The 15,020-nt window shown below is 43.5% G+C and overlaps 1 protein-coding gene across 2 annotated transcripts in view; it reads left to right on the forward strand.

The window, feature by feature from the left end:
• The window catches only part of LOC109902225 (adenylate cyclase type 3), a 33,900-nt gene that overhangs the window by 15,682 nt on the left and 3,198 nt on the right, over window positions 1-15,020 (forward strand). The window contains exons 5-20 of one of the 2 annotated variants that reach the window (XM_031786500.1): window positions 23-134; window positions 440-567; window positions 1,015-1,173; window positions 1,533-1,698; window positions 2,076-2,195; window positions 2,687-2,829; window positions 3,171-3,332; window positions 3,436-3,523; window positions 6,457-6,573; window positions 6,930-7,198; window positions 7,435-7,516; window positions 9,299-9,457; window positions 13,765-13,911; window positions 14,111-14,224; window positions 14,563-14,689; window positions 14,801-14,925. In XM_031786500.1, the coding sequence (XP_031642360.1) occupies window positions 23-134; window positions 440-567; window positions 1,015-1,173; window positions 1,533-1,698; window positions 2,076-2,195; window positions 2,687-2,829; window positions 3,171-3,332; window positions 3,436-3,523; window positions 6,457-6,573; window positions 6,930-7,198; window positions 7,435-7,516; window positions 9,299-9,457; window positions 13,765-13,911; window positions 14,111-14,224; window positions 14,563-14,689; window positions 14,801-14,925 (2,218 nt within the window). The remainder of the gene's footprint in view (window positions 1-22; window positions 135-439; window positions 568-1,014; window positions 1,174-1,532; window positions 1,699-2,075; window positions 2,196-2,686; window positions 2,830-3,170; window positions 3,333-3,435; window positions 3,524-6,456; window positions 6,574-6,929; window positions 7,199-7,434; window positions 7,517-9,298; window positions 9,458-13,764; window positions 13,912-14,110; window positions 14,225-14,562; window positions 14,690-14,800; window positions 14,926-15,020) is intronic. The other variant, XM_031786501.1, reaches the window with a different exon arrangement.

Consider the following 15,020-nt stretch of genomic DNA (forward strand, 5'->3'; position numbering starts at 1 on the left):
GTAAATCCCCTTTCTCCTTCAGTATTTTGTTTGCAGACATTGTGGGATTCACTCAGCTGTCATCATCATGCAGTGCCCATGAGCTGGTCAAGCTCCTCAATGAACTGTTTGCCCGCTTTGACAAGCTGGCTGCCGTGAGTCACACACACACACACACACACACACACACACACACACACACACACACACACACACACACACACACACACACACACACACACACACACACACACACACATAAATATATTACTTACTGACTAAAAATGTATATTGGTTGGCATGTATACTAATCTTTTAAACAGATTTATTTATAGATGAAAGTTAATTTAAATGAATAATCACATCATTTCACATACAGATGAAATCACTTATTTGAATGTTCCGGCCTCTCCACTACCTCACTGTGTGTGTGTGTTTCTGTGTGTGTGTTTCTGTGTAGAAATACCACCAGTTGAGAATAAAGATCCTGGGAGACTGTTACTACTGCATCTGTGGCCTGCCAGACTACAGAGAGGACCACGCTGCCTGCTCCATCATGATGGGCCTGGCCATGGTGGAGGCCATTTCGTGAGTAGCACCCAATGGAAATGTGGACTGTAGAAACGTTAAAGTGGTTTGTGGTATAGGCTGCATGTGTCAAAGGACATCCTATTCACCCACGTAGGGCCAAAGGGAGCCTACTACTGTAGGACATATTACTTTCATGTGCTGAAAACAGGTCTGACATCTACAGTATCTGGATAAATGCTGAGAAAAAAATACACAATTCATATTTTCTTAAAAGGTTTGATGCGCTTTTAAGTCCAAACCTTTCAGTATTCCGATTGACTTCCTTTTCAGACGTGTTCACATCTCAGAGGTCCTTCTGTACTTGTGGTGAATAGGGTGTCATTTGAGATTTGCACATAGAGTAGGAATAATGTGATGTGCTGGAGGCAAAACAAATGGTAGGGGAAAGACTGGCTAGGGTGGTTCTTCTTGGCTTTGTGTCACGGTGACTGGGTTGTCCTGTAGGTATGTTCGTGAGAAGACCGGGACAGATGTGGACATGCGTGTGGGGGTACACACTGGCACTGTCCTGGGGGGCGTCCTGGGACAGAAGCGGTGGCAGTATGACGTCTGGTCCACTGACGTCACCGTGGCCAATAAGATGGAGGCGGGGGGAATACCGGGGTAAGAAGGAACTGGTTAAACCCTTCTAAGTTATTACATTTTCCCAAACTCTATTTACAGATCTTTACTACAACCTTAGATGATGCACAGGCAAGATTTACCTGCCTCATGCACTCATATTTGTCAAATGTGTTTGTGCCCAATACAAACCCTACATACCAATACAAAATGAATTATTGCTAGCAATAAGTTATGAAGTCTGTAAGGAAATGTTGATGTACTGTATATCAAATAAGAGGGCGACAGCAGGAATTAGTCAGTTTGCAATAGGGAGGGCATAGGGTCAGCCTCCACCCGCCCTGCCATTGATATGCCAGGCTCTCTGACCTATAACCTATAACCCCTGACCTTTGTGGCAGGCGTGTGCACATCTCCCAAGCCACCATGGAGTGTCTGCACGGGGAGTTTGATATGGAGCCGGGGAACGGGGGGGACCGCTGTGAGTACCTGAAGGAGAGGGGCATCGACTCCTACCTGGTGGTGGTGCCCAAGGGGCCCCTGGGAAAGAACGGCATCAACGGGGTGGTGAGTATTGCCTCAGCACCTAGTTTTATTCAACCTTTATTCTTACAGGTTCGTCTCACTGAGAAAAAACCTCCGTAAAACTTTATTTTACAACCAGGTAGTAGTTACTAAGAAATAACTTTTGTCTGTAACTTTGGTACCAGTCACCAATTTAGTTGAATTCTTTGAGGTATTTACCAGCGTAGTTTCCTAGTTAATACCATGAAAATACCCGGTAAGTAACAGCTTACAACAGGCTGTAAAAGAAAGCGTTGCAAAAATGTCAATATTTTCTTCTCTCCAGATTCCTCCTGTCAACACACCACAGTCACTGTAACACACCTCACATTCTCTCTCTCTCTCTCTCTCCTCCTTCCTGTCTCTTCGTTTCCTATCAGAAGTTGTCTGTGATGTCATCCAATGGGAACTCTCCATTGTTGATCAACACCACTGAGTGTAATGGGAGTCTCCACACAGCCTGCACCACACCAGACGAGCCAGAGGAGCTGGACACACGGGTAACATATGACCTTTACCCCCTAACACACAGGATTGCAACTCTGTGTCCTACAAGTGCACAGTGTGTGCAGGCCTTTGTTCCAGTTTAGGATTAGTACACCTATTCAAATGATTAACTCATCATTGTCTTATATTTAGACCTCGATATGTAAATTCAGGGGTGTGCTGGCTAGTACAAAAACCTCCAAATACTTTGGCTGTCTCCAAGACAGGAGTTGCTCCAACGTGTGCTACCTTCTCCACTTCAAACCTGAATGAAGAGTGGCTACTTCCAGATTCTCCACCCTTCTCATTAAGTGTGCACTTGCACACTCCCCATCATGGATCTAAAAGCATTGAATTGGTGTAAGTATTGGCTGGAGAGAGTTTCGACCATTGTTAAATCCATGAGGGAGTGTGCAAGTGCACACTTTAGAAGAAGTGTGGAGAATCGGGGTGCATCCAGTGGGTGGTGTAATGACAGAACAGGAATGCCACCTTGTGACTCCAGGTGGTGAACCCTTCGTTCCCCAACCCTCGGCGGAGGCTAAGACTGCGGGACCTGGCCGAGAGGGTGATTGATGCGCAAGAGAACGAACAGGAGCTCAACAAACTGCTCAATGAGGCACTGCTGGAGAGAGAGACCGTACAAGCGTGAGTAGACAGAGAGTGAGAGTGAGGGTGTGTGTTGGGTTACAAAATTCCAGGAACATTAAATAAATTCCCTGCTTTTCCTGAAATCCTGTTTGGCGGATTCTGGATTTCATGCTGATTCCGGGAATCCCCCAACCAGGCATTTTGGGAAAACCAGGGAATTTATTTTAAATTCACAGAATTTTGCCAGCCTGTGTGTATCTGTGTATGCGTGTGTGTGTGATAGTCATAGAGAAACAACCAGTAGCAGAGGGTGTGTGAGTGAGCCTTGTGCAGCCAGGTATGAATCCTATGGTTATGTGAGCAGACAGACCGTGTGAACCCTCCCTCTGCCCTGTCAGTTTGAAGGGGAAACGCACCAACCGTCTGTCCCTGCGCTTTGTGGACCCTGAGCTGGAGACCCGCTACTCTGTAGAAAAGGAGAAGCAGAGCGGAGCTGCCTTCAGCTGTTCCTGTGTAGTGCTCTTGTTCACTGCAGCCATGGAGGTCCTCATAGACCCTCGGTGAGTGCACCTAAACACTCTCTCTGTCTCTGTCTCTGTCTCTGTCTCTCTCTCTCTCTCTCTCTCGTGTTCCTTATTTTCTGTGTGGTCTTGCGGTTGACAGGATGATAGCAAACTACGTGACCCTAGCTGTGGGAGAGGTCCTGCTGCTCGTCCTAACTGTCTGCTCTCTGGCGGCCATCTTCCCTCGAGTGAGTGCCCCTTCCCCCTGCTCCACTATCACACTTTGCTCAACATCCAACCAAAGAGAAGCAAGCCTTTCAGAGCGAGCAACAGTTAACCCACAGCCAAATCATATTTTATCATAGAACATTTTCCACAACATAATAAATCTGTAGATATGAAGATATTTGTTGTGGTATACTCTTGAGTAAAAATAAGGTAGTTGTGATAGTGCATCAACATATCGTAGTTAAATAACTTAGACGTGCTAAGCATCTCATGATGCTGTGCATTTGATGTGTACATACACTCCCAATGTTATGTAAGCTGAATGTGGTAAAGAATGTGTCTAATCAGCACCCCATACATACATTCTTCTGTCACGCATCAGCACTTTTGATCTAACCTCATGAGCCAGGTCATGGAACGTCACATTTATTGACTGCTACAGACAGTTATGTAGCTACCACTATCGACTGCTACTATCACCCTAACGGCAACACTCCTCCCCCATCCCCACATTGCCCACAAGGGTTTTGGACCCCATGCACTGTATCTGTGCACCGTGTGTGCACAGACACACACACACACACACACACACACACACACACACACACACACACACACACAGACACACACACAGACACACACATACAGTGCATTCAGAAAGTATTCAGACCCTTAGCTTATTCAACATTTTGTTAAGTTACAGCCTTATTCTAAAATTTATGAAAATGTTTCTCCTCATCAATCTACACACAATACCCTATAATGACAAAGAACTAGAGAATCTTGTGAGTCCTTTAGGTGCCTTTTGGAAAATTCCAAGCGGGCTGTCATGTGTCTTTTACTGAGAAGTGGCTTCCATCTGGCCACTCTACCATAAAGGCCTGATTGGTGGAGTGCTGCAGAGATGGTTGTCCTTCTGGAAGGTTTTAACCATCTCCACAGAGAATCTCTGGAGCTCTGTCAGAGTGATCATCGGGTTCTTGGTCATCTCCCTGACCAAGGCCCTTCTCCCCCGATTGCTCAGTTTGGCCGGGCAGTCAGCTCTAGGAAGAGTCTTGGTGGTTCCAAATTTATTCCATTTAAGAATGATGGAGGCCTCTCTGTTTTTTGGGGACCTTCATTGCTGCAGAAATGTTTTGGTACCCTTCCCCAGACACAATCCTGTCTCGAAGCTCTACGGACAATTCCTTTGACCTCATGGCTTGGTTTTTGCTCTGACATGCACTGTCAACTGTGGAACCGTATATAGACAGGTTTGTGCTTTTCCAAATCATGCCCAATCAGTTGAATTTACCACAGGTGGACTCCAAACAAGTTGTAGAAACATCTCAAGGATGATCAATGGAAACAGAATGCAACTTAGCTCTATTTCGTGTCTCATAGCAAAGGGTCTGAGTACTTATGTAAATTAGCTCCCGAGTGGCGCAGTGGTCTAAGGCACTGCATCTCAGTGTTAGAGGCATCACTACAGACCCTGGTTCAATCCCGGGCTGTATCACAACCGGCTGTGATTGGGAGTCCCATAGGGCGGTGCACAATTGGCCCAGCGTCGTCTGGGTTAGGGGAGGGTTTGGCCGGGGTAGGCCGTCATTGTAAATAATAATTTGTTCTTAACTGGCTTGCCTAGTTAACAATCTATTTTAGAATAAGGTATTTGTGTTTTTTTTATATATATTTACAAAAATGTATATTGTGTGTAGATTGATGAGGAAAAATATAATGTAAAAATATAAGGTCACAAAATGTGGAAAAGGGGAAGTGGTCTGAATACTTTCCGAATGCACTGTACACACATAAACAAACAGATAAACAACTACTATATCGAGGGCGAAATGCATGTCCATGTCGACATGTCTGTGCCTGTCACAGTACAATGTCAACCACATGACCACCAGAAACCACACACACTCACATATACAATTCACCCCAGAGCCATTTAAAAAGAGCTTTTAGTGCTACATAATGAAATGCTTTTACTTGAAGCTAAATGGACCAGATTATTGTTCAGCTGCTGAAAGAATGTACTGTACCCAATGAGATCAGATTTAACCTTGGATATCTGAGTCCCCTCGCGCAACAGTAGTTCCACTCCAGTGACTATTCTTTATCTATGGAAAATCAATCCCTGCACATCATAGATGTTCATAGAGAAGCCCTCTGGTTGGACTGATGCATGACTCCTAATGGCATGATTGATGGTTCAATGAGGTTTGTCACAGCTCATCTGAAATGACCGTTGACAGATACAGCACTATATAGTAGTATACTGTACTGTCACTAACATGAAAGTCACTAATAGTACAGATGTAGGCTCTTAATTTGAACACCCTGTTTTAAGATCACCTTTATTTAACTAGGCAAGTTAGTTAAGAACAAATTCTTATTTACAATGACGGCCTACTGTTGCAGGAGAACTTTCCTGTACAATGTACAACTTGTAGTGTATTTGAGGTTTAGAAATGCTTCTGGAGTTTACCACTTTGACATTTCAGACTTGATTTTCTCTTATGAGAAATGCATCAATCCCAACAGAAATGTCCAATAACTATAATCCACATAATCATTTATTTTTATTTTTATGCTGTAGCAAACTGGCGCAAATGAATAATCTTCATCTGTACAAACTCACTCGGAGAAATACCCTGACCTCTACTATGGTTTCCATCTGACGATGCGTTTGAAAACTGAACATGATTACGTTGATGATTACAATTGTATTACTTTGTTGGTTACAGAGAGCAAAGACGGCCGTCACCATCAATCATAGTTAAAACATTTTTCATGTTCCGCCATTGCCCCACATATACCACAGGTGTCAATAAAAGAGTGTTGTAAAACATTACTCAAAATACAACAATGGTGGTGATGATGATGATGATATATATTACTGGTAGTTCACGTGACTGGTTAATGATATTTCTGTTGATGACCAACATGTTATTTTTCCTCCTAGGTTTTCCCTAAGAGGCTGGTGTCTTTCTCCACATGGATCGACCACACCCGCTGGGCACGGAACACATGGGCCATGGCAGCAATCTTCATCCTCACCATGGCCGACATTGTGGACATGGTGAGAAACGTTCATCGTTAGTCCAGTAGAAAAAAAAAATCGCAACACTGAGAACAATGGCTTTCTGGTGTTGAATTATGCAGTAGCATGCCAACACACAAGCCTTCCCATAAACCATGGTTTTGCTTAAGGGTCCGTTTTTGGTATTGACATGCATGCATACCATCCATATGCAACAGCACGCATTGCAGTTAAATGTTTTAAATTCATAATAAAGCCACAAGATGGAAGTGAAACCAAGGATTTTTAAAAGGGGTCCAGGTAAGTTTGGAGGAAGCACTAGAACCCGATTGAGTGGTGTCTCGGGCCTTGCATTGACATTTGGCCTCTATCCCCTCTCTGTCCACGCCCTGTAGCTGAGCTGTCCCCGTCCCTCGGGAAACGCCACAATTGCCCCTCCTTCCTCTGTTGTCCAATCCGGGGCAGAGGGCTGCCTGGACAACCCCAAGTACTACAGCTACATCGCTGTGCTGGCACTCATGGCGACCACCATGCTGGTGCAGGTCAGCCACATGGTCAAGGTCACACTCATGCTCCTCATCACCATAGCGACGGGCATCGTCAACATCTACAGCTGGAGGGACATATTTGACCGCTACGATATGGCCCGCTTCCAGGACTACAGGTGGATGTGGTTGTGGTGTTATAAGCTGTATAACAGGTGTGAGTGGTGGTCATCAGTTTATGGATGTGTGGTCATAATTTATTTTCAATTAGTAAAACTGTAATTGGAATTTCAGTTGACTGAATTGAAATGAAATTAACCGCAACTCTGATTGCCATGTTTAGTGTGATATTGCTGTTCTGTAAACAATGTGAGCATGCCGGTGATTTCTGATTATCTCTGTGCTCTGTTTTTAGGTCTTACCTGGTTCCCTCCAAATATGCCATGACTGTGATGATCTTCATCATGATGATCAGTTTCTACTACTTTTCTCGACATGTAAGTTGCTGTGGCAGAAATCTACTAGTTACAGTGGGGCAAAAAAGTATTTAGTCAGCCACCAATTGTTCAAGTTCTCCCACTTAAAAAGATGAGAGAGGCCTGTAATTTTCATAATAGGTACACTTCAACTATGACAGATAAAATGAGGGGGAAAAAATCCAGAAAATCACATTGTAGGATTTTTTATGAATTTATTTGCAAATTATGGTGGAAAATAAGTATTTGGTCACCTACAAACAAGCAAGATTTCTGGCTCTCACAGACCTGTAACTTCTTCTTTAAGAGGCTCCTCTGTCCTCCACTCGTTACCTGTATTAATGGCACCTGTTTGAACTTGTTATCAGTATAAAAGACACCTGTCCACAACCTCAAACACTCACACTCCAAACTCCACTATGTGCATGACCAAAGAGCTGTCAAAGGACACCAGAAACAAAATTGTAGACCTGCACCAGGCTGGGAAGACTGAATCTGCAATAGGTAAGCAGCTTGGTTTGAAGAAATCAACTGTGGGAGCAATTATTAGGAAATGAAAGAAATACAAGACCACTGATAATCTCCCTCGATCTGGGGCTCCACGCAAGATCTCACCCCGTGGGGTCAAAATGATCACAAGAACGGTGAGCAAAAATCCCAGAACCACACAGGGGGACCTAGTGAATGAGCTGCAGAGAGCTGGGACCAAAGTAAAAAAGCCTACCATCAGTAACACACTACGCCGCCAGGGACTCAAATCCTGCAGTGCCAGATGTGTCCCCCTGCTTAAGCCAGTACATGTCCAGGCCCGTCTGAAGTTTGCTAGAGAGCATTTGGATGATCCCGAAGAAGATTGGGAGAATGTCATATGGTCAGATGAAACCAAAATATAACTTTTTGGTAAAAACTCAACTCGTCGTGTTTGGAGGACAAAGAATGCTGAGTTGCATCCAAAGAAAACCATACCTACTGTGAAGCATGGGGGTGGAAACATCATGCTTTGGGGCTGTTTTTCTGCAAAGGGACCAGGACGACTGATCCGTGTAAAGGAAAGAATGAATGGAGCCATGTATCGTGAGATTTTGACTGAAAACCTCCTTCCTTCAGCAAGGGCATTGAAGATGAAACGTGGCTGGGTCTTTCAGCATGACAATGATCCCAAACACACCGCCCGGGCAACGAAGGAGTGGCTTCGTAAGAAGCATTTCAAGGTCCTGGAGTGGCCTAGCCAGTCTCGAGATCTCAACCCCATAGAAAATCTTTGGAGGGAGTTGAATGTCCGTGTTGCCCAGCAACAGCCCCAAAACATCACTGCTCTAGAGGAGATCTGCATGGAGGAATGGCCCACAATACCAGCAACAGTGTGTGAAAACCTTGTGAAGACTTGTGAAGACAGAAGACATTGGACCTCTGTCATTGCCAACAAAGGGTATATAACAAAGTATTGAGATAAACTTTTGTTATTGACCAAATACTTATTTTCCACCATAATTTGCAAATAAATTCATAAAAAATCCTACAATGTGATTTTCTGGATGTTTTTCCCTCATTTTATCTGTCATAGTTGAAGTGTACCTATGATGAAAATTACAGGCCTCTCTCATCTTTTTAAGTGGGAAAACTTGCACAATTGGTGGCTGACTAAATACTTTTTTGCCCCACTGTATATACCTTCCAACCTCACTAAGTCATCACTACCTTCACTATTTTACACATGTTCTGCTTCCTCTCCATTCTTGTTAACCTCCCCACCTCTATTTGAACCTATTTCCTGTCTCCTGCCACCATGTCCCTGACTTTTAGGTGGAGAAGCTAGCCCGTACTCTGTTCTTGTGGAAGATTGAGGTCCATGAGCAGAAGGAGAAGGTGTATGAGATGAGGCGCTGGAACGAGGCGCTGGTCACTAACATGCTGCCAGAGCACGTAGCACGCCACTTCCTGGGCTCCAAGAAAAGGGACGAGGTGAGACAGCTTTACTACTGTAGATGCAGTACCGGCTTCTTCCTTCATGGTAAATATACAGTGCTGTGAAAAAGTATTTGCCCTTTTTAATTCTCTACTTTTGCATATTTTTGATACTAAATGTTATCAGATATTCAACCAAAACCTAATACTAGATAAATGGAACCTGAGTGAACAAATAACACAACAATTACATACTTATTTTATTTATGTCATAAAGTTATGCAACACCCAATGCCCCTGTGTGAAAAAGTAATTCCCCCTCACACTCAGTAACTGCTTGTGCCACCATTAGCTGCAATGACTCGAACCAAGCACTTCCTGTAGTTGATTATCAGTCTCTCACGTCGCTGTGGAGGAATTTTGTCCCACTCTTCCATGCAGATCTGCTGTAATTCAGCGACATTTGTGGGTTTTCAAGCATGAACTGCTTTTTTCAAGTCCTGCCACAACATCCCAATTGGGATCCAGTCTGGACTTTGAGTAGGCCATTCAAAAATGTTGACTTGTTTGCCTTTTAGCCATCTTCATGTAGACTTTGTGTTTTTTGGATTCTCATCTTGCTGCATGACCCGGTTGTACTTTAGCTCACAGACTGTAGAATGATCTGATACAGAGCAAAATTCATGGTTTGTTCTATTAAGGCAAGTCGTCCAGGTCCTGAGGCAGCAAAGCATCCCCAAACCATCACACTACCTGCTTGACCGTTGTTATGAGGTTCTTACTGTGGAATGCAGTGTTTGGTTTTTGCCACGCATAATGGGACCCATGTCGTCCAAAAAGTTGACTAAAGTTATACTTTTCAGTCATCTGTCCATATAACATTCTCCCAAGAGTCTTGATGATCTTCCAGTTGTGTTTTAGCAAACATGAATCAACTTTTTGGACGACATGGGTCCCATTATGCCTGGCGAAAATCAAACACTGCATTCCACAGTAAGAACCTCATACCAACAGTCAAGCATGGTGGTGGTAGTGTGATGGTTTGGGGTCGTATCCAATTTTTTTTTGTTATTTGTAAATTCAGGTTCCCCTTATGTAATATTAGGTTTTGGTCTGATAACATTCAGTATAAAAAAATATGCAAAATTATATAAAAACCCAGAGCTCTAAATTAAAAAATGTCATTTGATAGCACTGAAAATATTTTTTTCATCGATTAAGATATAGCCTAATGTATATTGGGCCTTGAAGTATTCTAGCTACTTCTGAAGCACACGTTGTGTCCTTGAAAGTAATATGTAACCCTGTAAATGCATTTAGGACCATATGTGACCAGAATTGTCACACTTTATTGCCCTGACCGCACCTACAATGTAGCAACAATGTAAATTCTAGGGCTGAGACGGTAGAATTTTGGATGACAGTTATTAGTCAGCCAAATAAACGTGTTCACCGTTATAACCGTTCGAATAGCAAAACAATTATAATAGATGTACGAAACATGTGAACACTAAGTGTACAAAACATTAGGAACCCCTTCCTAATATTGAGTTGCACCCCCAGCCTGGACTCTACATGGTGTCGAAGGTGTTCCACAGGGATGCTGGCCCATGTTGACTCCAATGCTTCCCACAGTTGTGTGAAGTTGGCTGGATGTCCTTTGGGTTGTGCAGCATTCTTGATACACACAGGAAATTGTTGAGCGTGAAAAACCCAGCAGTGTTGCAGTTTTTGACACTCAAACAGGTGCGCCTGGCACCTGCTACCATACCCCGTTCAAAGGCACTTAAATATTTAGTCTTGCCCATTCACCCTCTGAATGGCACACATACACAAACCATGTCTTAAGGCTTAAAAATCCTTCTTTAACCTGTCTCCTTCACCTTCATCTACACTGATTTGAAGTGGATTTAACTGGTGATATCAACAAGGGATCATAGCTTTCACCTGGATTCACCTGGCCAGTCTGTCATGGAAAGAGAAGGTGTCCCTAATGTTTTATACACTCAGTGTATAAATATTTTTTAAAGGCACATTTTCTCCTCTGCTCCTAACTGCATTGTGCTGCTGCTGCAGGGAGTGGGGTGTTGCCTAGGCAACCGAAGCCTTGTTTGCTACAACACCTTGCATGTTTCAGCAAGGAGCAACAAAGTTTCATCACGTTGTAGAGTCCATGTTACAGCAGAAACTGACTCAACTGCACGAATGGCCGGCCATCCTGTCTTCAGTCAGCTGGTCGTTCATATACAGTACCAGTCAAAAGTTTGGACACACCTACTCATTCAAGGGTTTTTCTTTATTTTTTACTGTTTTCTACATTGTAGAAATATAGTGAAGACATCAAAACTATGAAATAACACATATGGAATCATGTAGTAAGCAAAAAAGTGTTAAACCAATCAAAATATAATTTATATTTGAAATTCTTCAAAGTAGCCACCCTTTTCCTTGATGACAGCTTTGCACACACTTGGCATTCTCTCAACCAGCTTCACCGGGAATGTTTTCCAACAGTCTTGAAGGAGTTCCCACACATGCTGAGCATGTTTGGGAAGACTCATCGCAAACCATCTCAATTGGGTTGCGGTCGAGTGATTGTGGGGGCCACGTCATCTGATGCAGCACTCCATCACTCTCCTTCTTGGTCAAATAGCCCTTACACAGCCTGGAGGTGTGTTGGGTCATAGTCCTGTTGAAAAACAAATGATAGTACCACTAAGTGCAAACCAGATGGGATGGCGTATCGCGTGAATTTGAAATAAATCACAGACAGTGTCACCAGCAAAGCACCTCCACACCATCACACCTCCTCCATGCTTCAAGGTGGAAACAACACATGCGGAGATCATTCGTTCACCAACTCTGCGTTTTACAGAGACACGGCGGCTAGAGACAAAAATCTCAAATTTGTAATCATCAGACCAAAGAACAGATTTCCGCCGGTCTAATGTCCATTACTCATGTTTCTTGGCCGAAGCAAGTCTCTTATTATTGGTGTCTTTTAGTAGTGGTTTCTTTGCAGAAATTTGGGCTGCAATATGAGGTGCAGTTAACTCTAATGAACTTATACTCTGCAGCAGAGGTAACTGTGGGTCTTCCTTTCCTGTGGCGGTCCTCATGAGAGCCAGTTTCATCATAGCACTTAATGGTTTTTGCGACTGCACTTGAAGAAACTTTAAAAGTTCTTGCAGTTTTCCGGATTGACTGACCTTCATGTCTTAAAGTAATGACGTACTGTTTCCTGTTGCTTATTTGAGCTTATCTTGCCATAATATTGGCTTGGTCTTTTACCAAATAGGGCTATCTTCTGTGTACCACCCCTAACTTGTCACAACACCACTCATTAAGGAAAGAAATTCCACAAATTAACTTTTAACAAGGCATACCTGTTAATTGAAATTACATTCCAGGTGACTACCTCATGAAGCTGGTTGAGAGAATGCCAAGAATGTGCAAAGCTGTTATCAAGGCAAAGGGTGGCTACTTTGAGTAATATACATTTATTTGTTTAACACTTGTTTGCTTACTACATGATTCCATATGTGTTTTTTCATAGTTTTGATGTCTTCACTATTATCCTACAATGTAGAAAATAGTAAAAAATAAAGAAAAAAACGTTCAATGAGTAGGTTTTGTCCAAACGTGTATATATATTTATTTAATGGATATGACAGTTATTTAATTGTCATGATGGTCTTCATCCATAGCCATTGGTTATATGGTAATTGTGCCAGGCCTAGTAAATACATAGGTTTTAAGGCAGTCAATGTGAAGTGGGACCAATACATGTATAGTTCCTGAAGTTGAGAAAGAGGTATCAGCCATGGTCACTGTGTGCGGTGATCATCCCCCATGTTATCACAGTGGTACTATCAAGGCACAAGGAGAGACCCAAATGCAGACACAGGAGGCAGATGGTTGGAGTCATGCAATGTTTATTAATCCAAAGGGGTAGGCAAGAGAATGGTATGTGGACAGGCAAAAAGGTCCAAACCAGATCAGAGTACAGGAGGTACAGAGTGGCAGGCAGGCTCGTGGTCAAGGCAGGCGGGTGCAAAGTCCAGAAACAGGCAAAGGTCAAAACCGGGAGGACTAGAAAAAGGAGAATGCAAAAAGCAGAACGGGGAAACCGCTGGTTGACTTGGAAACATACAAGACGAACTGGCACAGAGAGACAGGAAACACAGGGATAAATACACTGGAAAAATAAGCGACACCTGGAGAGGGTGGAGACAATAACAAGGACAGGTGAAACAGATCAGGGCATAACAGGTAAGGTTTGTTTAGCTATTGCAATGGTTACAGCTGGAGTTATACTCTTGAGTTATCTATGTCTGTTAATCCGAAATGTATGCCCCTTCCAGGAGCTGTACAGCCAGTCATATGATGAGATTGGGGTGATGTTCGCCTCCATCCCCAACTTCTCGGACTTCTACACAGAGGAGAGCATCAACAACGGGGGGATTGAGTGCCTCAGGTTCCTAAACGAAATCATCTCCGATTTTGACAGTGTAAGAAGCTCATGAATGCATAATTTCATTTTGTGACTTGTAACAATCGTGCAAATGTTGGAACTAGCTTGCTATAACAATGGAGGTACTGTATGTTATTACTCCCTATTCCTGATGCATGCCACTGTATAGGAATTAAAGATGCTGCCTAACACTTTGAGACTTGACCTTTCAACCCGTGACCTTTAACCTCTGACAGCTCCTGGACGAGTCTCAGTTCCGCTGCATCACCAAAATCAAAACCATTGGCAGCACCTACATGGCAGCATCAGGTGTCACTCCCAATGTCAGCAACGGCTACGCCTGTCTGAAGGTCAGCTCATTACCATGGTCATCAGCCAATGGGTCTGGGTCAGGGGAGGCTTAAACTAGCCGTGTAAACTATATTATGTAAACTCCTATAGTATGACATAATCATGTGAACTCCTATAGCTAAACAGCAGAGCTCCTGATGAACTCAGTCTAGAGCATCTTCTACTGTTTGTGGTAGCAGGTCAGAAATGTGATCTAGAGCTTTAGTACTGATCTTTTACCCTCTGTAATTTTATGGGTGATGATGATCGTGGTGGTGGCGGTGGGGGTGATCAAATTAATTCACTTAACTTGATGATGGTGATGAAGATGGTTAAGGTAGAGGGCTCTGTTGTGCAGAAAGAAGAGCTGACTGACAGAGAGCGCTGGCAGCATTTGGCAGATCTGGCTGACTTTGCTCTGGCCATGAAGGTCACGCTCATGAACATCAACTACCAGTCCTTCAACAACTTTATGCTACGCATAGGTCAGTGCTAACTTTTCAGCCATATATTTTAAGGTGAGAGGAGAATGGAGAGCGTGTCCTAGTTTTGTACTGCATGCATATCATGTATCCCATACTTCCTCCTCTCCCCAGGTTTGAATAAAGGGGGGGTGCTGGCAGGAGTGATTGGCGCCCGGAAGCCTCACTATGACATCTGGGGCAACACTGTGAATGTGGCCAGTCGCATGGAGTCCACAGGGGTCATGGGTAACATCCAGGTAAGGCCTCTCCATAAAACTGTGCGACGAGATGCAGGATGTGATAAGTAGTGAGGTGACAACCAGACAATCAGTTATAGCTGTAGGTCATTGGC

Source organism: Oncorhynchus kisutch, linkage group LG13 (genome assembly GCF_002021735.2).
Source record: "Oncorhynchus kisutch isolate 150728-3 linkage group LG13, Okis_V2, whole genome shotgun sequence".
Lineage (NCBI taxonomy): Eukaryota > Metazoa > Chordata > Actinopteri > Salmoniformes > Salmonidae > Oncorhynchus > Oncorhynchus kisutch.